We start from the raw sequence: 21,523 nt of genomic DNA, 5'->3' as shown, positions 1-21,523 counted from the left end.
CTGCATCTCACAAGAATAAAACAGGCCCCTCTCCTGGCACACACACAGTCATACTCACTGCCTGCAACACCTCAGCTTTTACCAACTTATCCTGCGGCTTAATTAATGGAGTCTTAGAGTGCTTTGAGAGAGGAAAGGTGTTTAAAAAGCACAAAAGAGCCATTAATATCAGATGTCAAGCTGTTACAAGGAAAAACTGTGCTGCTGCTGTTTTCTTGATTAGTCAGGACACCCTAGGTTATCTCATTTGCAACTGTGACAGAAAGTGATACCAGCCCCTCTTAGGAAAAGTCATTTTATTTTGTTGAAGCCATACATTTCCAAGGATAGAGGAAAGCTCAGGAACCATAAATCATGCCTAGATAGGAAGAATCTCAAACAGTGGTTTTTTGCAGGATGTTGCTTGTTCTGTGATAATTGCTCGATGTTCAAGGCAGATTTCCCACTGCCTGCTCAGACACACAGCACAGAAGAGAAATGTGCTGAAGAAGAAATGTGCACACAGAAGAAAATGCCCCATGCCAGTTGCTGTACTTAGCATTTGAAATCTGAGCATGTTAAGACAATTTTAATAGTACTATTTAATAATAATAAATCCTATAGAGCTGCAGTGCCTTGGATTTCAAGGTCTGTCCACTTGCTGTCAGAAGTCTTGGCTGCAGCAGAGACGTGCTGGCCTGAGCTAGGTGGGGTAGCAATGGTGGTGGCAACCCCAGTTCAGTTCAGTTTGGAGAGCATCCACTGCCTGTTAGGAGCTGTGACCTTGCCCTTGCACCCAACATTCCTATAGCAAAATGCCACTGACTTCACCCAAATACAACCCATACTGGCACACAAAAGCTGCTTTTCCTTTTGAGCAAAGCCAGTTCTGCTTGCAGACAGCCTCTCTTTCTCCACAAACCAGCGGTGGCCCATGAAGGGTGAGGCAAGGAGTCATCCTCTCTTTCCACTCATGCCACTGCTCCCCCACTTTGTCACCATTGTTGGCATGCCCAGCTTTGCCATTTGCATCGCTGCTGAACAGGGTGTGCTGGGCTGGAATGTGCACACACATCTGGTTGCACTGAGCACATCCCCTGAGCTAAAGAAACAACTCTGTCCCATCATGAACCAGCCAAATCTCCTTTTCCCCCTGAATCCATCCATGCCAGCTCAGCCTTACTGCAGGCTATGCAATGCAGAGGCAAAGCTGCCGTGTTAGTAACTGAGTTCTCTTCAACCCAGGACAGGCCACCACCAACACAGCACTACTGAGATGGCAGCACCAGCTTGCTCACTCCTGGGACTCATTATGGGATGCTATGGTAATCAGGGGTCCACACCAAGCTGTTGCTGGAGGGAGAGACATAGATGGGTGTGAAAGGAAGGAATCATGTATGTAGGCCTCCCAAATGCCTCGTGGAGTCCAGCAAAAAGTAAATGCTGCTGAGACAGGAAGCCTCCCTTCTGCAGGCAACTGCACCAAGAGCTCCAAACCCCCTTGCTGAGCCAAGCTCCAGGGAAGGGCAGCATTCCTGTGCCCTTCTCCAGCAGTGGCAGATGTCTCTGTGCCCCTCATCTGGCTGCACACACTTGCTGGCCCCTGCAAAGCCCTGATGTGTGACCCAGCTCCAGTGTCACAGATGTTGGGGGACATGGCTCATGCTGGCAGAGGGAAGAAGGGGTGAGGAGAGAGCAGAGAGGATGTGCAGTGTAGAAGAGGAGTTGGTTCTGCCTCTGACATTAAGGTGTCTTTTTATGTGTGGGTCTTCACACAGCAAAACAAAAGCTGCAGACTGGGATCCCTCCTGCCTCTCCTCCCACCTGATAGTCCATAGTCCCCTGTGTGCTTTAGGAGCAGTCAGCTCTCAAGGGAGACAAGGCAGTTGGCAAAAAAATTGAATCCGAAAGTTTGGCTCCCAGATCTGCTGGGCGTTGGAGCAGACACAAGGGCTTCAGGGCTAAGACATTCATGGGTTTAGACCTTCAGAGAACACCACATCTTGAAGATTCAGGGCTCAGACCTTCAGACAGGGTGGAAGGAGCAAGGAAGCAAGGAAGGGTTGGGGGAAGGTGACCTTAGTATGGCTAAAGAAAAATGCTTTCCCACCATGCAAAAAAAATGGGCAGTGGGTCTTTCCTTGCAGCAAGATCCATGCAATTTCAGATGTCTGGAAAGGCCTGACGACTATGAGATATACCCAGCTGCATCCCCTCCAGTGGGACACCAGAGAAATGAATAATGCAGCCACCTTTTCCCTATTCCATCCTGCTCCTTGCTGTTTCCCACCCCCTTGCACTCTTACCTCCCTCTCCTTTCATCAAGTCCCAGAAACCCTCTGTAAGTCATTCCTCCCCTAACCACCACCACCTACTCCTTGGAAGGGCTGGGCTTCTGCAGAGCTCACTGCCACTGCGTAAGTCTCAGTGTCATCACAGCCAGAAAGACATTACCTCATACCACATTTAGTGTGCATTTCCCAGAGAAAGCATCTTGACACCTGCAAATCACAGAAACTTTGCGGCCTGCACCGATAAAACCCGAACTTTTTACACCAGACAGTAACTAGAGTTTACAGTGGTGGCGGCCCCAAGCGACGTTGCCTTGGCCTTCCTTGTTATTCCCCAGTCAGTTCATTATTATTAATGTCACTACAATAAATACCAGAATGAAATTGACAGCATTTGGCCACGAATCTTAAAGCATTGCCTCACTCCTCCTTTATTCCATGTATTTGCAGCCTTGGTTTCTGTTCCTATCAGTCATCAGAAGAGCCTTTAGGGACAAACCGTTTGACGATGTGACCAGCTAGGTAACAAAACTCCCGCAGAACCGTGGCCATGGCACCAATGAACAGCGAGAAGGTGCCCCTGATCCCAGTGGCCATGTCTTTAAGGACAGAGGGAATGGCACAGATGGTGTGGTAAGGGAAAGCAGCAAGGTGAAGGACAAACGCCACGGGGATGCTCAGGATGCTGTAGGTGAGGGATAGCACATCTTGAACAATCTGCAGGAAGCCCAGGAAGATGTTGACAATGACCCTCCCAACATCATAGGGGATGCTGATGAGCACCATGCTGACGGCTTTCAGGTAGGACACCATCCCTTTCCACAGGCTGTATGCTCCATCCAGAATTGTACCAACAACTCGCTTTACAACAAGCCACAGAAAATAAAACACAAATTTCACCAGTTCCACAAAGATGTAGATGAGGAGTTCCAGAAGTTTGATGAAAGGGGTAGCAATGATGCCAGCCACTTTTCTCACCCAGCTACCCTCTTTGGTCTCCGGGTTGTTACTTGTTCCCACTTGCTCTCCAGAGCGGATCTGACTGACAACTTGCAATACTGCTTCTCTTTTCTCCTGGCTTTGTTTGTCTTTCCCACAGTTGCCTTTGAACAAGTGAACTCCTGGTAGAAGCTGCTTCTCCAGCTCTCTCACCGTGAGGTCTGCCAAGCTGTTCTCATCATTGATTTTTTTCACTAGTCCCAGGGACCATCCCTCTGGAACATCACAGCAGGCTGCCAGCCAGAGGCTCTCTGGCACTGACACCTTGCCTTTAACTTGGACGCTGGAAGGAATTGCACCTGCAAGGAGATACAGATGATCCATCTTGGAACAGTGAGGGATCAGAGCTTGCTCCACTACCTTCCCAATGTCTCTGTGCCAGCTTTTGCTCAGAGCTGGCCTCAAAGGGACAGCATTTGTGAGTGTGTAAGTGGCCACCTGGAAATCCTCCTCATTAAGCAAACTGGGATTGAGAAGGCCTCTCTCATAGCCAGAGCCCACGTAGTCTGAGGTCAGGGCTTGATTTGCACCAAGGTTAGCCACAGTGCCACCAATATCAGCTTCATGCACCATTTCATGCAAGTAATTTTCCGGATCATCTATCTGAAAGAGCAGAAAGAATGTTACTGCATGCAATTCACCTTCCTAGAAAACAATGTGTAAAATGAGCCCTGACCTATACTTAACATTAGGACTGCTAGTACACGCCATGCCTTGGATTATATCCTGCACCCTCTCATTACTTTCCTTGAAGTGCTTCAGAGGAGTGTATTATCTACTTAGCTTCTCTGCCAAACACAGGCTCCAAAGGATATTTGCAGTTCTCCAGTCTGGTACACAGCACAGTACAGACTTCAAAATCTCACCAGGCCCCATATACCAAGCCTCTGACTTGTAATTTGTCCTAAAAGAGATTTTTAAGACTAATAGATGGCTAGATTTAGGGTCATGTTTTCACCTCCTACTGTGGTGGTACCCTGCAGTTCATTTAAGAACTTAACCATGGCACTTTAAGCCCCTCTGAACTATCAAATCCAAGTCATTGGGAAAGAAAAAGGACCAAACAAGCCATGGTGTATAAGATGTCTAGAGAAGGCATTTACCACTCACCACCTATTGTGTAAGAAGCAAGAATGAAGCCAGACATCATGGCAGGTGACCTGAACTACCCCACCTTGAACAGGAGTCACAGCAGTGAGCTCCTAGGGCCACTGCAGGGCTGGTCATCAGCAACCTGATCCTCATGTCATTAACAGTCTGAACCTCATCCTTAATGACCACACAGCTCCTGGCATAACATGGGTGAGGGTGCCATCACCAAAGGTCCTCGATGGAATCTGTGCTGCCTGCTTGTGGTTCCCATGCAGTGGAGCCAGAGGTAGCAATTACTGCCTCGGGGATTTGTCCTGGAGCCACGTGTGAGGGAAGGGGGCAGGCAGAGGCGGTGAAGAGCAGTGGGAGGAGAAGCACTAAATGGCAGGGTGTGTTCAGCTCTTTCTCAGGTGGCCACAGCTCTGTCTGATCCATAGTCATTCCTATTGTCACTGCCTGCAGCCGCTCCAGAGGGCTGCGCCAAATTGTCGTTTTGTTCCTCAAATTAGAGGGTGAACATGTTGGTAGAAGTTCAGGGGCGGCAGATGATCTCTGGCAGTCACTGCCTTGTGTAGTCTCTGTTTCTGAGGCTGTGGCCCTCAGGTCCCTGCACTGTGCTGTCCCAATTAAACCTTCTGCCTTTGCCCCTGGCCCATAAATTGTTTACTGCACTATATAATAGGCACTTTGGAGACATCTATGGCAGACAGTTCATAGTCTACTGAATTATTGCCAGGTCATCCATCCTTGCCTCTTGACCACCCTGCAGGACACTTGGACAGATACCCAGTTATGACCTTGCAACCTTACACAGAGTTTACATCCTCTTAGTGGCACATCACCTCCTCACAGTTCTGCACAAGCCTGTGCTGAGAGTCAGGGTGAAAGGGCCAGTGTCAGCAACTGTCCATCACACTTACCGGGGAGCTGAGCTCTGCCTGGTTCCTGCATCAGCCAAACCCCTGCAGTCAAGGCACAAGGCTCCTTCTGCACAAGCTTGGTCACAGTGCCAAGCCTGGATATTGCAGAGGGCTGCATTACCCCACCTCTTGTTAAGGAGGTTTCTTGCTCTTTTTTTTTTGAAGCATCTGGTGCTTATTTCTTCAGGACTGGGAGGATCATAGTGAGTCCCATGTGCTGATGCACAAGTCACAGCTTTTTCTAAATGCACTGCTTGAGAAGACTTATTCTGCACTTTTACTGCCTTATTCTGCTCCTCTAGTTCAGTCACCCCAAACAACAGACTGCATTTGGCTGATGTGGCCAGACATTTTGCATTCCACAAAATCACCGTCTCTTCCTGCCCCCCTTCCCTTGCCATTCTCCCCTTCTGATGGGATGCTGGTGTGCCATGGGACAAGGGATGTGCCCAGTGTGTTTAACAGCATGCAAGAGGTGAGGGGGATTGGGCATAGATGTGAGGCTGTGCCCAGGAACTGTCCTCAGTGCTATGGCCCTTTGGAGTTTTACACCCTTCCAGAGACACTCACCCTATCTCATTCCCATGGTGAGTAGCTGCCAATCTACAAGGACACATAAACCTAAAATGGACCAGCTCTGTCTCCTGGCAGAAATTACCAAATTACACGAAGCAGAACAAATTTAATTTCTCTCTCCCTGAGAGCTCCTGCATGAAAATCTTGAGGATCCAATCAAGTAAATACATCCCTGGTTACTTGTCCAGCTGCAGGGGCCTTTGCACATTCCATCAAGATTGTTTGGGTGCAATTAAAAACAAATATGATAAAAATGAAGCTGTCTGCTGCTCATGTGTCAGGCGCTCTGACATCACCTAATTATGCTTATAATAACTCCTATTATGGTTTGTCATAACTAATGTGTAGCTGAGGTTTTAATGCCTCCTCCAGCTCAATCCCAAAGGCAGGCCATCTCAGCACTGCATCTAATCTGCATTGCAAGATACCTTTCCTCCCTGCTTCAAAAAGCTTCTGGCTTGTGTCATCCCAAAACATATCTGTGTTCATGGGGTCAGCCATGAAGCCACCTGTCCAAATAACCTGGAAAAGCTCAGGGCAAAATCCAAGCAGACAGGTAAACTCTTTGTCATAGAGTGGAGGTTTAAAAATAACTTATGTGCCTGCAGCCTGTATGGATGTTAGCATATAACAATATTGATGAGTGCCATTAAGTGGATGGTGCAGTTTGACAGAAGGGACAGAGGCAGAGGGGGATTAGAAGTATGGCAACACACAGTTATTAGGGCAGGCAGCTTCCATTGAGTTTGGTCATTTAATAAGGCAGGACTCTGCCACCCCCTACCTTCCCCACCCTGGTATGTAGGATCCCTGAACTTCAGCTTCCTTCTCCCACCACTACTTCCTCAGGCACCCTTACACCTTTGATTGAAGTGGAAATGTGTGATCCAACCTTAGTTGGGATTCATACCTCAGGGAAGAGGCACACCGCATCTTAGGCTGAAGTTTCTGCAGTAGGACATTCACGAGTGGCTCTAGAAGTGCCTGCTCTCATGACTCTCTACCAAGAGAGATTGCAAGAGCAGCTCAGAGGTAGCTGCATTATAGCTGGGCAAGAATCCCATCTTGGTTGTCTGCCTGGTGGTAGCCATTAACCAAATTAAAACACAAGGCAATTCATCCAGCCCCTCATAAATTAGGATGGAAAAAGCAACTCCAGAGTTTTCCATCTCTCTCTAAGCTACAGAAAGAATCAAGCACAGAGATTTTCGGACAATTAAAATGGAATGAGGTAAAAGACACCTGAGTAACTTGCTCTCAACCCCTAGGAAATCTGTGGCAGAGCAGGTTTTCAGACCTGCGCCTGGGGGAGTCCCATCAGTACCCTGCTCATCAGCCTACCCTTCCTGCTCTCTAATTTTTCACTAATTGCTGAATTAATTCATTGTTTCCAGCTGCCAATCCGCAGTGGGTGGCACTGACATTCCTCACACTCCTCACCCAATTACTGCCTCGGTGGTACATTTGGCATTTGTTTCTCAGGCAGACATTCCTGAGGAGGGAGTGAGATGGTGCCCTCACCACTTACATCATTATCAAAAAAAAAAGCATATGACAACCTTGAGGCCCTCACTGCAGTGCTGAGAGTGTTTTTATTATTATTTCTTTCCCTTTGCTCTGTGTCTGCATCTCCATGTGCAAGTACATGCCACTGTGCAGCTGAGCCAGCTCATACCTGGCTATCCCTGTCTTGGCAAGCACATTACCCAGGAAATTGGTGATATGAGCTCACTGGTCTATGCTGCAGAGCAGGTGTTGCTAAGGGTTCCCTTCAGCAGCCATCTGAAGAGCCTTGGTAGAACACACATAAAGGCTGTGAAAACCCTTCCCCACTCTCTCCTCCAAGTGGCAGTATCTGAGAGGGCTGTATGCACTCATTTCTTGAGTTATAGGAATTTTTCATATTCTTGATTTCTTCCCCTTACATCTTCTGCAGATTTTTTTTTTATTTTATTTTTTTCTTTTTTTTTTTTTTCTTTTTGTGTCCTAGTACTTTTCTGTCATAGTCAGAGCTTCCTCCAGGGAACTGCAGAGTTGCTGACACCTGCCTCTGAGACATCTGCATTTCACTAGTGGATGAAGGAGACCCATTAGTGGGGTCTCATTATTATTATAGTGGGGTCTCATTATTATTATAGTGGGGTCTCAGTAGACCCATTATTGTCAGCCTGTGAGGCTGCTCTGGAGAAGCCAGATCAAATAAAGGTAGCACCTGCCCTACTATTTCTGAGGCTGCAGAAGGTCTTGGTGGCAGGACACACAAGGTTTGGGACTCTGGAGTGCTGGCAGGAACCAAGACAAGATGAGGGTCAAAAGGGATGGAACAGGAAGGGCAGAGAAGCCAGCTCAAGGGAGGTCCAGGGGAACCAAAGTTACTGGACAGGGGGGTGGGGGGCTGCCCACTGCTCCATGGCAGGAACAGCTCCTGAGCCTACCTAGGTAGGGTGGGAGAGTTGGACCACAAGAAGCAAGAGAAGATATGGGAGCTAGAGGTGATGGGTGTCACTGGCCAAGGCAAATGGAAAAGGATTTCATCTCTGCTGCTTTACCTTGCTGCCTTCATGGCACTGACCAAAGATTCTTGCCAGACAGTCCCCTTTGCTCTTTAAAAATTTGCCACCCTGCCACAACTCAGTAACAACAGAGTCTGCAAAAAGTTTCCTCTGTTTTAAAAGGGCAAGCTCCCACAGCTTGCCTGTGAAGTGGAAGGAGCTCAGATCAAAAGGCTCTTAGAAACTCCTGCAACTCAAGACCCAGCCCAGAGAGCCAGAAGACAGTCCAGGCTAAGATAACCACTTAATATCTCCTGTCTTCAATGCCTGTGGCCTTAGTATCTCATCACCACACATGAGAAAAATAAGCACAGCATTCTCCTGGCAGAGGAGTGAGCCACCGCAGGATTGTGGCAACATCCAGTAGCTGAGGGCCACACTTCTAACACACTGCTCTGACACTGCAGCCATTCCTGCCCTAATAAACACCCTTGCACACTGATAATCTCTCCTGAGCTCAACAGATGGGTAGCCTGATGTTTGCTACAATATTTGTCATTATCACTGCTGAAAAATCTAAAAAATAGAAGGGATAAAAAGGAGAACTAGGGCACCAGATTTACTTTAAATTGAACAGCCTGAAGGCCTTGGTTAAACATGCCAAGTGGCAGGGGAGACAAAAACCACTGAGGCTCTGGCAAGATTCATATTACACTGCATACTTCTGACCTGACTGAAACCTGCACGCCCCATAACACAACAACTCATATTCCTACCTCACTCTGCAACACTGGGACACACTGAAAAGCTGCAGCATCAACTTGGTGAACCACAAATGGATGCTTTATCTCTGCTCAGTGAAGCTAAAGAACCCCTATCAACACTGTGATCGTACTGGCAACAGAACAAACCTGAACTTGACACTGCAATGTTTAACCCACCAGCAGCGCTCCCTGCCCACGAAAGCTGGCTGGGCAGGACAAACACATCACTGGTGTCAGAGAGGGCTTTCCTCTCCCTTGGCACTGCACTTTCATGCAGCAGCCTCTCAGTTTTCATTATAAGCTCCCTGGGACAAGAAACTATTTGTTTGCCCGTTTCCAAGCACAAAAATAAGTTTTGCTCATGCTATATTCATACCAACAGAAGTTCAACAAGCAGAGTTCCTGCCTCCTCTGCAAAATTCTAGCCCCAGCTTTCATTTCCCAGAGGAAATGTTCTCCAGGAAGAGTTGCTAGTCAGCAAAGGAAAAGCTGCCTTACCTGCGGTTCAACCAGCCAGTTCTCCTCCTCACTTTGAGCTGGCTTTGTAAACTTAAAAGCTGAATAAAGAGGGATTTTGTCCTTAGTGCTGTAGAGGGTTGCAAAGCGCGGCTCTTTGTTGTACTGCTGACAGATTTTCACATGGAACGGCTCCGTAAATCCTTCGGGTGGGACTTGTCCAGAGAAGAACACGTTACACTCGGCAAAACCAGTTTCATCCTCTCTAACAACTCTGCCCTGGGAAAAGCCTGGGAAAACTGAGATGCAAAGCAAGAATACAATTGACGTCTTCATGGTGCACTCCGCGGAGCCGAGGGAAGCCCCGTCTGCCTCCGCTGGGTACGGCAAAGGACCTGCGCTCAGAGTCCATGCAGCAGCGAAGCAGGGAGCGTGTGGAGCTCGGGCGCAGCGGGCGGGGGCGATGCAATCCGGGAGCGGCGGCCGGGAGCCGGCGCGTCCCGCGGGCAGCGCGCTGGGAACCGAACGCGGGAGCGGGGCTGCTGTGACGCACGGCACGGGCACGGCCGCCCGCAGGAGGGGATGCCAGGCAACCTGGAATCACCGGCCGAGGGGAGGAGGGACGCCCATGGCAGCGGCAGGGCTGGGGCTGAGCGGCACCGACTGTCCAGGCTGGGGCTCAGCGCCGGCGGGGGTGTGGTGTGCTGCATTGCAGCAGTCCCCGGCAGGAATTTTGGCTGACACAGCCAGAAATGTTCCTAAGGCTGTCAGAGGGGATGCTGCAAAGTCAGATTCCACCACCCCAAAGAAGGTATTAGCTGTCCTCTCCAGCCGTGAGCCTGGCCAAAGGAGAGGGAGAAAAAGAAGAGAGGTGGCAACATTGGAGCTTCTGGGAGTCCTCTTTGCCCCTTTTTGGGGTGTCTGTCATCACTATTGCTGCCAGCCACATGCTGCTTAGATGCTTGGGAAAGGCATTCGTCCCCCGTATCTCCTGGTGCGGTATTGGGAACTCAAAACCCTCCAGTATCACCTCATATCAGGAGACCCTCTCTCAGAAGAGATTAACACAGGCAGAAGGATGAAGACCCTCGGACCACATATCCGTAATCAGCATCCACCACAGAACATTTTGGCCAAACCTATGGCACTGGCAAAAAAAGGAAATGAAGCTGCTCCTCTGAGTTTATGTTCAGCAGAGTAATCATCCACCCAAGAAACAGCTGCCTATGGTACCTCGGCTACTGCTCGGTAAAAGCAGAATTCCTTCAGAGACTGGGAAAAATTAATGTTTTCAAAACAGTGGAGATGGAAAGGAGATCACAGAGCAGTATCTTGGAGTCAAGAAAAGGCAGCATTTTCCCACCCAAGAAGTGAGATGTGATCAGCTGTGTTGCCAACAATTTAAAAAAATCCTAGATGCCAATAAGGCACAAATCCCTTTTATAATACAATTTCCAAGCAAAAAACCTCCCAAGTGCTACCATCCCACATGTACTTTGCAGACAAGGTAGGATTATGTCCATACTGAAAATTATGAATTGGAATGGTGAGTGGTTAAAGGTGGTGAGCCTGCTGGAGGTCAGAGAAAGAGTCTGTGAAAGGCTGAAAATAGACTGCACTGTATGACTATTATTCCTCTACTCAGGGATGACTTCTGGAAGTATCAAGACAAGGAAATACGTCTACACCTTTTGGTGTGGTGATATCAGCTAGGGGAGACAGAGACAGGCTGGACAGGCTGGGGAACAACAGGAAATGTAGTAAGTGAGCCTGGGTTTGGTCCAGGCAGATGACTGGTCACCCAGCCCTGCCAGAAAGAGTTAGTCATGTTCAGGAAAGGTGCTGGAAAGGAAAGCACAGAAATAAAATTTCGTTTTCCTGAATGTAAAAAGGTTCCTGGAAAATCAAGAACTGAAGCTGAACCTTTGCTGTTAGGTGCTTTTCTGATTCCAGACTTGCAATTACCTGCACAGCAGAAAAAATATTTTCATAAGGATGGTAAGCCCTACTAGCAGGCAAAGCTAGGTCAGACAATAAATTTAAACACCCCACTTCAAGGCTGACATGCATTACCTCAGGATGGGCATGGTCCCAATCCAATGAAAATTCAGTATGAGGTGTCTCAAGATGTGCATGACAGCAGGCACAGCACACTGAACAGATCAAAGATTGCCAGGAAACTGGTGGAAATCCTGCCTCTGCCCTAGACCTGTGAATCAACCTCTTGCCTCAAAACGGCAACTCTGTCTCATCAGATGTACAACCCCAAGCTGTCTTCTGACCCTCAAGAGCTTTTATGGGCTTTTGGGAAACTCTGAGGAGTTCTTTCCTTTCAAGGTATGGGGCTGGGGTATGTCTACCAATTCAGCTCTGCATTTACCAGCAAACAGATAAACCTGACTCATCCTGAAGAGCAGGACCTTCAGGTTCTCACCTCCCATGAGGAGCATCTGCTGAAAGCCAGCATGGAGTTCCACTCCTCTGCTCCCAGTTCGAGTTTCTGTCCAAACGAGGTGCCTGTCCAGTTTCTATCTAATTTAAGATAGCTATTGTGACCCTTGAACACAGAGCTGTGTACTTTTTTCTCTTGCTAACATCACTGCTACTAAAGGGACTCATGCCATCATCATGCTGTGTCACACCATGTGCCCAAGAGCATTGTCCAAATGCTTCGTGATCTCCGACAGGCTGGTGCTGTGACCACTGCCCTGGGGAGCCTGTTCAGTGCCCAGTCACCCTCTGGGTGAAGAACCTTTTCCTGATATCCAACCTAAACCTCCCCTGACACTTCAGGCCATTCCTGTCACAGGTCACCACAGAGAAGAGATCAGTGCCTGCCCCTCCTCTTCCTCTCATGAGGAAGCTGATCACTCAGTGGCAGGCAGAGGTTGTGGGACACAAGAGAGGCTGTAGACAACAAACTGTATAGACACAGAGATTGCAAGGCATGAGAGAGGTAAAGCGTGTTGGGGAAAATTAAGAGGTTGGAAAGAAGGAATAGAAGAAAAGAGGTAAGGATCCAGAAAATGGTATTAACCATCAGGAAAAGGAAGATATTGGGTAAAAATTAGAGTTGAGGAGGATCTGCATTCCTGAAAATCTACAGTGCTAAGAAAAGGTGAAGAAGGAAAACAAATGAAAATAGGTGTGAGGAAACCCAGAGACAGGTTGTGACAGGTCAAGTGAGATGATGAGAGAAATCTGAGGAAAGTCTCTTGTGATAAGAAGATGAGGAGAAAATATGAGGAGGAATAGGGAGAAAGGAAAAGGAAATGTTTACATCCATCTTCATTGACCTGACATAGATGAGCAGTCTTCCTGTTCTCCAAGGGTCAAGAGTGGGACCAAGAACAAGCATCAAGAACAATGTCTCAAAAGGAAGAATACCTCCCTGCACAACAAACCTGAAAAGCGTGTCAGCATCCACACTCTCTAGCCATTAATAAGCTGCCAAGCTTGTCTGTCTGCTTTCCCACACTGCTTCTCCAGTCCTGTCTCTGTTCACACGACTGACACTGGATTTGCTACAAATAGAAAATTTATCCCCTCACATGCTTGACCCCTCTACTCTAGCCTTTCAAAACATTCTTGACTCCAAATATTTTTCCAGGCTGGATCTCCAGTCTCCTATCATGACCTCTGTGAGACTCAAGTGTTGTATGTGACTGTCTCTTTCTCCTGAGAAGAAAAGGAAGAAGACAGCATCTCCAAGGGCAAGCAGTCTCACGAGAGAGGCACCAGTTGTTTCAGGAGGCATACCAAGCTTGGACTGGGAGCACAACAGTGCCAGCAGACATGCCATGGCATGTCAGAGAGCACATCTGCCTCCTCACTGTCTCATGGGGAAACAGTCTCTTTTTAAAATTAGTTTAAAAACTTGCTCTGGGAAGAGAGCCCAGAGCTGAGCCACAGGGAAAAGTGAGAGTGAAACAATTTTCCTATTGTAACTAAGAGATTCAAGGGCAAGGGAAGAGGGTGGGCACAAGGACAACAAACTCTTTAGAGAAGAGCTTAAAAACACATTTTTGGGATTTTGATTCCCAACTAAAATGAGGTCTTAATACCAATCTCCACTGCCTTTTTGTCTTCACACCTTCCCCACGGTGCTCTGGTGAGGAATGGCCCCCACTGGCAGTGCTGCTTTGTTGCTCAGCTCTGCCATGATGCTCACTAGCAAGGGTGGCCTGTGAGAGGCCACAAACTGCCTGAGACTGCCAGGGATGCTATCTGGCTCCTCTGCTTCTTTACTTGCATTTTCTCCTGTCCAGACTCAGTGTCCACCCACAGCAGACAGGGGATGCCCTGAAGTGGCGTCGCGGCTGAATTCAGAAGAGAAAAAGAACATGAAGTTTTAAACAAAATATTATAGAGGAGGTTGTCCATGGTGTACAATCGGAGGAAAAGGGTGGCAACTGGGAAGAGTGAAGCACCCACATTGCTCTATGGATTGTAACACCATTAAGACAGAGACATGTTCTCATTTTGTACAAAAAGTTGCACAGTGAAAGTCTGACAGGCACCTTTTAAAGTAGAAATGAACCATGCATCATGAAGTATAAATGCATTGCATAAATACTGAATAAAATTAATAAAATCCAAAGGCTACTTCCTTTGGCATTTTATCATAGTCTTCATACCCAAAAAATCTCTGTTAATCTTCAAATTGTTTAAAAGAAGCATAATGACAATCCCATGCTAGACAGCAAAAGCAGGATGGATGTAGATTAGCAGTATAAGGCAATGTTTTTAATAGTGCCAATTATTATTTGTCAAAATGAGCTATTTAGAGATGTGCTGAAAGCTCTAGTACCTCCATTCTTTAAATTAGGAAGTGCTTTTTAACATGATAACAACTAAAAAAAAAAAGAGTTTATGTTTCAAGTGTAATGGCCTTTGTTTTACAGATTGTCAGTTAATCAGATCCACAACAGTTCTTACACACTTTAAATCTGTTTTGGACAGGGAAGTTATCCACTTACATGCTTTTCTTCTAGGTATTAATATTGATTTTTTTACTGTTTGTTTTATTTTATGTTTTCAAAAGTGCAGTGCGATTCAGTCAATGCTGAGAGCTTGCTGTGCTACATGCTGCCCAAAACAAGGCATGAGACAGCTCCTGACAGTCGGCATTGACAAAAGACTGGTGAGTGGGAAGAAAATTAGAGGTACAGGCTTGTCAGGCTTGCATCATCTTCAGAAGAGAGAAGGAGAAAGCCATAATCCTTGAGAAAGCTAAACCTGCTGGCAGGATCCAGAACCTCTAATCAAGAAGCAAGGTAGCAGCCACACCCAGGACTGCCTGTCTCCAGAAACACCACTGTGTTTTGGAACCAAGGAGTAGGAGGAGGAGTGAGACGTTCTGCATTAAAGGTTTGGCCAGGCCTGATAGATGGATATGAGGTTCCAGCTGCTGCCCAGCTCCAGCACCTTCTATGCCACTCAGATTGACAGTGGAGATGCCCCTATGGAGCCCAGTCATGCCAACAGCCAGAGGCAGGCAACACAAGGCTCTGACTTGCATCATTCTACATGGCCAGGCGAGGATAAGGTGGCATCCTCCAGGTGTGCCTCTGTCTCTGCACCAGCTTTAAAGTGAACCCAGAATGTCCACAGCTGGTCAGACAAACCTCAGGCAGGATCTAATGTACTCTTGCCACCACAGAGACTTAGTTAATGAAAAATTAAGTGCATTGGCTGTGTGAGAGAAGAGTGAAAAGCTCTTTCTCCATTCTCATTTCAGGTCTTGGCTTGCTGCTGAAATACATACTACAACTGCTCTAGGCATAAACGTAACATCATATTTTCCACATACGTTGCTTCTGCACCAGTACTGCCTAGGGGGAAAATTCAGATGTGAAAAACACCATCACCAGTCCCCGGATCCTGCCACTGCCATGAATATAAGGTTCAGATTCTTCCCTTAGAGTTTACAGAATAGCATCAGTGCATGACAGCCAGGACAAGGTATTTCCTCTAAAATAAAAAAAGCAGCAGTGCTTTAGTCACACTGACAGCAGGGTGGAAGGAAGTACTGGCCTCAAATTAAAGCTCTAAACAAACAGGTGGCTGTTGGAATTGCAGGTTAAATTGCAAGTGCAAAACCCAAAGCCCCTGAGGAAAGGTAACTTTGTCTCTCTCTCTCTCAAGTTCAGTTCAGCATCTAGGAAATCGAGGTTTGTATCTTATCTCCATCAGGAGGCAGAAGAGGTTTGGTCTCAAGTGTCTCACCCCTGTAAGAACCAGTGACAGGAGTCACTGTTCTGCTGCCCTGAGCTGCTTGCCACTGAACTTTGCACAAATAGTCAGAAGGAGAATCACCTTCTGCCCTTTAGTTCTGTAGTGAACACACAAGAGCAAGAGTCTCGTAGACCAGCCTGGACCACTCTGCTTACAGTCCCTCTGAGCAGCAGCCCCCGTGCCTGTGCCAGGACATGGTGCTCTCAATCTCCTCTGTGCAGCAGCCAAGGGAGCCAGAACTCCCTGGAGAGCACCACAGCCTTCTAACCTCCCTCCAGCACAAGGCCTGCATAACCACTCCACGCGTTCCTGACTGAGCATCCTTACACCTGATGGGAAGTGCTTTGAAATCTACCAAGCACGGACTACCAAACTCACAGCTGGTAAACACTGCAGGAGCTGGAGTTGCTGGAGCAGGCAGGCTCCAGCACAACGAAAACTTGAAGGGGGGGAGCGATGTAAATAGTGAGGCACATTCATCAAACGCCAAACATTCCGATGCAAGCCCTACCCCCACAGGCACCAGCTCTATTGGTCTTCCCTCCACAGCTGCTCACAAACTGCTGTGCTCTGCTGGGTGGGACTCCCCACCAGTGGCATGCAGCACCTTGCATAGGACCAGGTCTCCTCCCTATATTCCCACTTAAATTTTTATCTCCAAGGATAGCAAATCCAAGTTATTATGGGCACAGTAAGATAGTACTGTATAGGAGCGATGAGGTCAAGCTGCTCAATGCGCATGTTTTTGCAGGGACAGAGATGTGGCTGCTTTCACCATGCTCATGACAGGCAACTGCACAAGGAGAACAAGAAAAGGGAGGGAAATGCAAAGCTTGGATGCAATGATTAATCCTCAATAGCAAAGATACAGAAACAGGCAGTGTCTTGCCAAGACAAGGCAAGTCTGCAGAGGCGTTTGCAGCACACACACCTTCTTGGTGTGCCCCAGGTCTTCAGGGGAGCATGCAATGCCCTGTTCAAAAGGCTTCCTGCTTACACCCACAGTAGAGCTCCATGTTCAGCTGAAGGAACTGGCCACCAGAAATCCTGAACCAACCAATTCTGCTAATCATGTTTTTATACTCCTAACCAGTATTAACCACTTGAACTTCAACTGAACCCCTCCTGTCTTCTTGCACAAATCACAAAACAGATATTAAAACCCAGGAAGGGAACAAATTTTGCCAGGCTGGTGTCATCCATAAGGGGTTTCAGTCAGGGTTACTGATCTTGTAAGAGAAACCTGCTTTATCCTTAGTTTGAGTTCCACAACAGGACCCAGTTCACAAGTCTTGCTCAAATAGAGGGGATGGTTCTGATGGCAAAACTAAATGTTATCACCACCATCCAAATTTAGAAAATTTGTAATATGGAAAACTGAATTTCAGAGCCTGCTCTTAAACGGGACATTAAATCTATAAGTTGCAGAGCAACTTGGTCCATTATTTGTGGTTTTATAAAAAGAGAAATGCACAAGACTTGGGGAGAGGGGGCGACTTTATCAAGGTCCCCTGGCTCATGACAGTGCTAGGAAGAAAATAACAGCTTCCTGAGTGCCAGCCCTTTGCACTGACATAGTTCCACAAAAGCAAAAGACTCCCTTGAGGCCTCAGCAGCTAAAATACCATGAATTTGCAATCAAGAACTAAAAGAAAAACAACCTGGTTGATCCCACTTGTGGGAATTTAATTGTTTTTCAAGCTCTTGCTTTTTGTTTCCATCTGAATCAGAATAAACTGACTTCTGCCCACGTCTGAAAGAAACAATGTGGCTGATTAAAACTATTTCAAAGCCCGAGTGGCCTCATCAGTGGGCGAACCCTTTACTCAGTGTACTAGTTCAGTAAATAAAGGATAACTAAGGATAACTAAAGGTTATCACAGTGGTTAAGAGAACTCACTGCTGCCTGATATCAGCTAGAATCCTCTTAGGTAGGAACACATGTTGTATTTATGTGGCATCTTTGGAGGCAGTAGAAATTGATCCTATGGCTGACCTTCTTTTCAATTGATTTGAGGACTGCACTACTGAGACGTTGCTGGAAAGGAACTTGAATTATGTTTTAACTTGGTCAGGATGACCAAGACCTGTTTTACTTTTCTTAGAAACTCTTCCTTGTATTCCTGGTTTGGAGACTGGAGATAAATTAAGAGAGTCTGTGCTTCCACACTGGGTTCTCTATTCCTTAGAGCCCTGTTTACAAAAAGTACTTACCTGCATCTTGAAGCTTTCAGTAACTGAAATTTTGAATCCAGAAGGATGTAATTTAACTTAACCTCATCTTTGGAACATAACTACTTACATAGTTTTACGTTGTAAACTCCACATCTTCTGCTTGTTTTGTAAATTACTAATGAAATAGAGAGCAGGATTTTCTGGAATTGCTCAAGTAAGTGAGTGAATCACCTCCCAGAGGAACCTGTCACTGTCCACTTAACAGATAAAGGGTCCAAAAGATTTGCCTAGACTAGATATCTCACTTACCTGGAGTTGTATGAGAGTATACTCCTAGAGTTAAGGGAGAGATGCGCATAAACTGAGGACTGATTCAGACAGAAAATATTGATAAAGAATTACAACATAAAAAACTTACAGAGAAGTATGTGTACCAGCTCCTGATGTTATCGCTAAAAGTTATAGCTGCAGCTGACTCTTACAGAGACAAAGTCATCTCCACTCCACCCTGCCTAACAAACTCACTTGTGGAATACTTCACTGGTTTCTTTATTCCACACCTACACAAAGGGAGAGCTAAAGTGGGCAGGTTCAAAGCCAGAGCCACTATGGTACATGGACAGTCAGCCCCTCCCTTCATATAACATTGGTTTTCAAAATCTGGGCACCGTGCTACTGAGACTCCTCCCAGCCAGACTGAGTCATTGTCAGCCAGCATTAAGGAAAGGATAAAATTAGCTTGGCTATTAGAAATGTTTGGTTAATAAATAAAACACTAGGACAGTTTTGCTTAACAGTGGATGCAGCCATAGACAGAGGTATGTCCTGGCTGCTTGCCTGGATGTAAATAGTGCGTGGCTAAAATTATTTGCTTTGTCCAAGCTCAAAAAAATCCCTTCAGCAGAAACAAGAGAGCTTCCACAGAGCCGAGCATGCATCCAAGACTGTGAGTCCAGGAAGCATTAGCTGTGTGTGTCTTGGGGCGCCACTCCTTCCTGCAGCACCCTCCCTTCCCCAAGTCCCCGAGTGCCTTTTGGCTGACATCACGCCTCACGTTGGAAAAGCACTGGGATCTCGGCGGAGAGCCGTGCGTGTGGGGAAGCAGACAGAAAAAGGCACAATAACAGAAGATGTATTCAAAACCAGTGTGTTGGACCTGCAGCACTGGTCTGGCTCGTTTAATGGCTGGCTGAGGAACCACGCTCTGCGGTGTCTGATGCAGGTCATCACTGCCACTGGGAGGATCCAGATCAGCTCCCCATCCTTTGTCTTTTCTTCCAGGGAATTCCTACTCATTTCTAGGATTTTCCCTCTGTGCTGAAGAGGTCACAGTCTGTCTCTGTTGCTGCAAAGCAAGAGTTTGCAGCTGCTAAATGCACCCATGACTGGAGTACTGAAAGCACAAAAATCCCAGCAGCCCAAGGAATGGAATGGAATGGAATGGAATGGAATGGAATGGAATGGAATGGAATGGAATGGAATGGAGCGCAGAAGCAGAAAGTTGGAGAGATGGTGCAGTGGGAGGTGTCAGGGCAGAGGTCACGGACTAGAATGAGCAAAGAGAAGCAGCAGCAAATGGCCTTTATGGTCCCATGGCAGGCAGCAGGGAAGGTGTGGCAAAGAGCAAAAGAACACAAGACGGCCTCATCGGAAAGCAGCCCCTGCTGACTCACCGGCTGAGTCACAGCCTTGCCCAGCTTCTATTCTTTTTCCAATCAAGGAAACAACTTCCCACGAACTTCTTTTAAGGCTGGTTTGGATGCTGAGCATTCCTGCACCAAATTTCCACTCTTGACAATCCCTTGTGCCCTTCTATATCTGTTTCCCAGCAGGAGGCACAATCCTTCAAAGCACACAGTGTCCTGAGGGAGGAAATGGTGCTGTAGTGCTGTGGCCACTCCAAAGCAGAAACAGGATTTACAATTTACTGCTGATCAGCCACGCAAGCTGTGCCTCTGATGGCCAAAACCAGTCTCACACAAGAAAGGGGAGGCAAGGGGGAAATTCAAGCTGGGAGATTTCCATTCTGGCACTGAACCTCTGCCCTGCTGGGGAAAATGCTCGCCTTCAGAGCACTGCTTTGAAAGAGGAGATTGCACATCGTTCTGCTGTACTTTAAGGGTGGGAAGAAGACAGCCTACAGTGGGAGACACGAAAACTCAGGAATTACAATTGCTTCAACTAAATGCCTTTCTGGATTCAGAAAAAAATCAGTAAGAGTAATGCTAGAGATGGAAGAAAGGGGAACCAAAACCCAAAGAATATACATTGTAAGATTTCAAGAACAGAAAAATTACACAGGAAACAGGAAAAAAATCCCTACCCTGGCAAGGCTAAAAGGGAGTTTTTGAAGTCCATTAGGAATATAAACAATCTTCATAACACTACAGGCTAAGAAGTAGATTACAAAAACATTAACAAGGCTCCAAACAGGCACAAGGATTTTAGAAAAATTTTCGTTATTTTTCAGGACACTATGTCTTTTGCAGTCTTGCCATGATTTCAAAGAAGGACCGCTTTGGTGAGACCAACATCCTAAAGCACTGGGATAACCAAATAATGTTGGTCTCCTGTTGCGATCCACAAGCAAATTGCATTGAGAATGTGTACAGGTACCATAAAGGATTTGGGACACTAAGAGGCTTTGCCAGTGACACCAGCAAAGGATTTACTTTTAAGGCCAATGCCCATAACACAAGCAAATGTGTTTATTTGTTGCAACTCAAAGACTACATGGAATTTTCTAATCCATAAAATGACAACTCTGAGAAAGATTCAAGAGTCATCATGGACATGTACCTGGATTCAAGCCCCCAGTATAGTGGTGTGTGTAAAAAGGCCACTGTGATCCTCAGATAAACAATCACATAGAAAGCTGTGGCAGGAAAATGATTATATCTCCCTAGTTCACATTGATGGAGCTGATGCTGAAACAGTTTTTATATTTTTATTGTTGATAGATTGAATTGAGAGCAAGAAGAGCCCTCAAATAACTGGTGTTAGAAGATTAGAAGAGTCCAGGCAGCAGCAAGACAAGATTACAAAGGAAAAATACCTAGTGAGAACACAGGCTTTTAAAATTACCACAGAAAGGCACAAAAGGCACCTGTGGTTGGAAACAAAGACAACTTAAATTAAAAATAAGGTGCAGTTTTAAATTTTGAGGATAATTAATCACTGGAGGAAATGATCAAGGAAAGTGGTGACTTCTGCTTTTCATGTTTTCCATGCAGCACACAATACCTTTCTAAGCATTGCCACAGCCAAATTGTTCAGCAAAGATTGGAGCAGCCATGGGAAGGGGGAAGATCTGGGGGTTTGTTACTGTCTACTTGTTTACACTCTCTGTAGACATTTCAGTGCAGAATCCAGGAACACAGGAATTCACACCTGCCACCTTTACCACTGAACTTGAGTGGTATCCCCATCTACATCCCTGCACGTTGGTGGATCTTTAATCCTTTCCCTTATGCTTGGCTAGTCAAAAACACAAAGAGAATGTCCCTAAATGTCAAAGCCTGCCTGGTGTGGGGCAATAATTC

General features: G+C 46.6%; 1 protein-coding gene across 1 annotated transcript; it reads right to left on the bottom strand.

Annotated features, from left to right (window-relative positions):
- Window positions 1–281: 281 nt before the first annotated feature.
- Window positions 282–10,299, bottom strand: ENDOD1 (endonuclease domain containing 1). Its single transcript, XM_030269617.4, has 2 exons — window positions 9,612–10,299; window positions 282–3,872 (listed from the first exon to the last, which is right to left on the bottom strand). The coding sequence occupies exons 1-2, from the start codon at window positions 9,903–9,905 to the stop codon at window positions 2,739–2,741; spliced, it is 1,428 nt and encodes a 475-aa protein (XP_030125477.4). The 5' UTR covers window positions 9,906–10,299; the 3' UTR covers window positions 282–2,738.
- Between the last annotated feature and the right edge of the window lie 11,224 nt (window positions 10,300–21,523).

Source organism: Taeniopygia guttata, chromosome 1 (genome assembly GCF_048771995.1).
Source record: "Taeniopygia guttata chromosome 1, bTaeGut7.mat, whole genome shotgun sequence".
Lineage (NCBI taxonomy): Eukaryota > Metazoa > Chordata > Aves > Passeriformes > Estrildidae > Taeniopygia > Taeniopygia guttata.
This window is presented reverse-complemented; position numbering and strand designations above follow the sequence as displayed.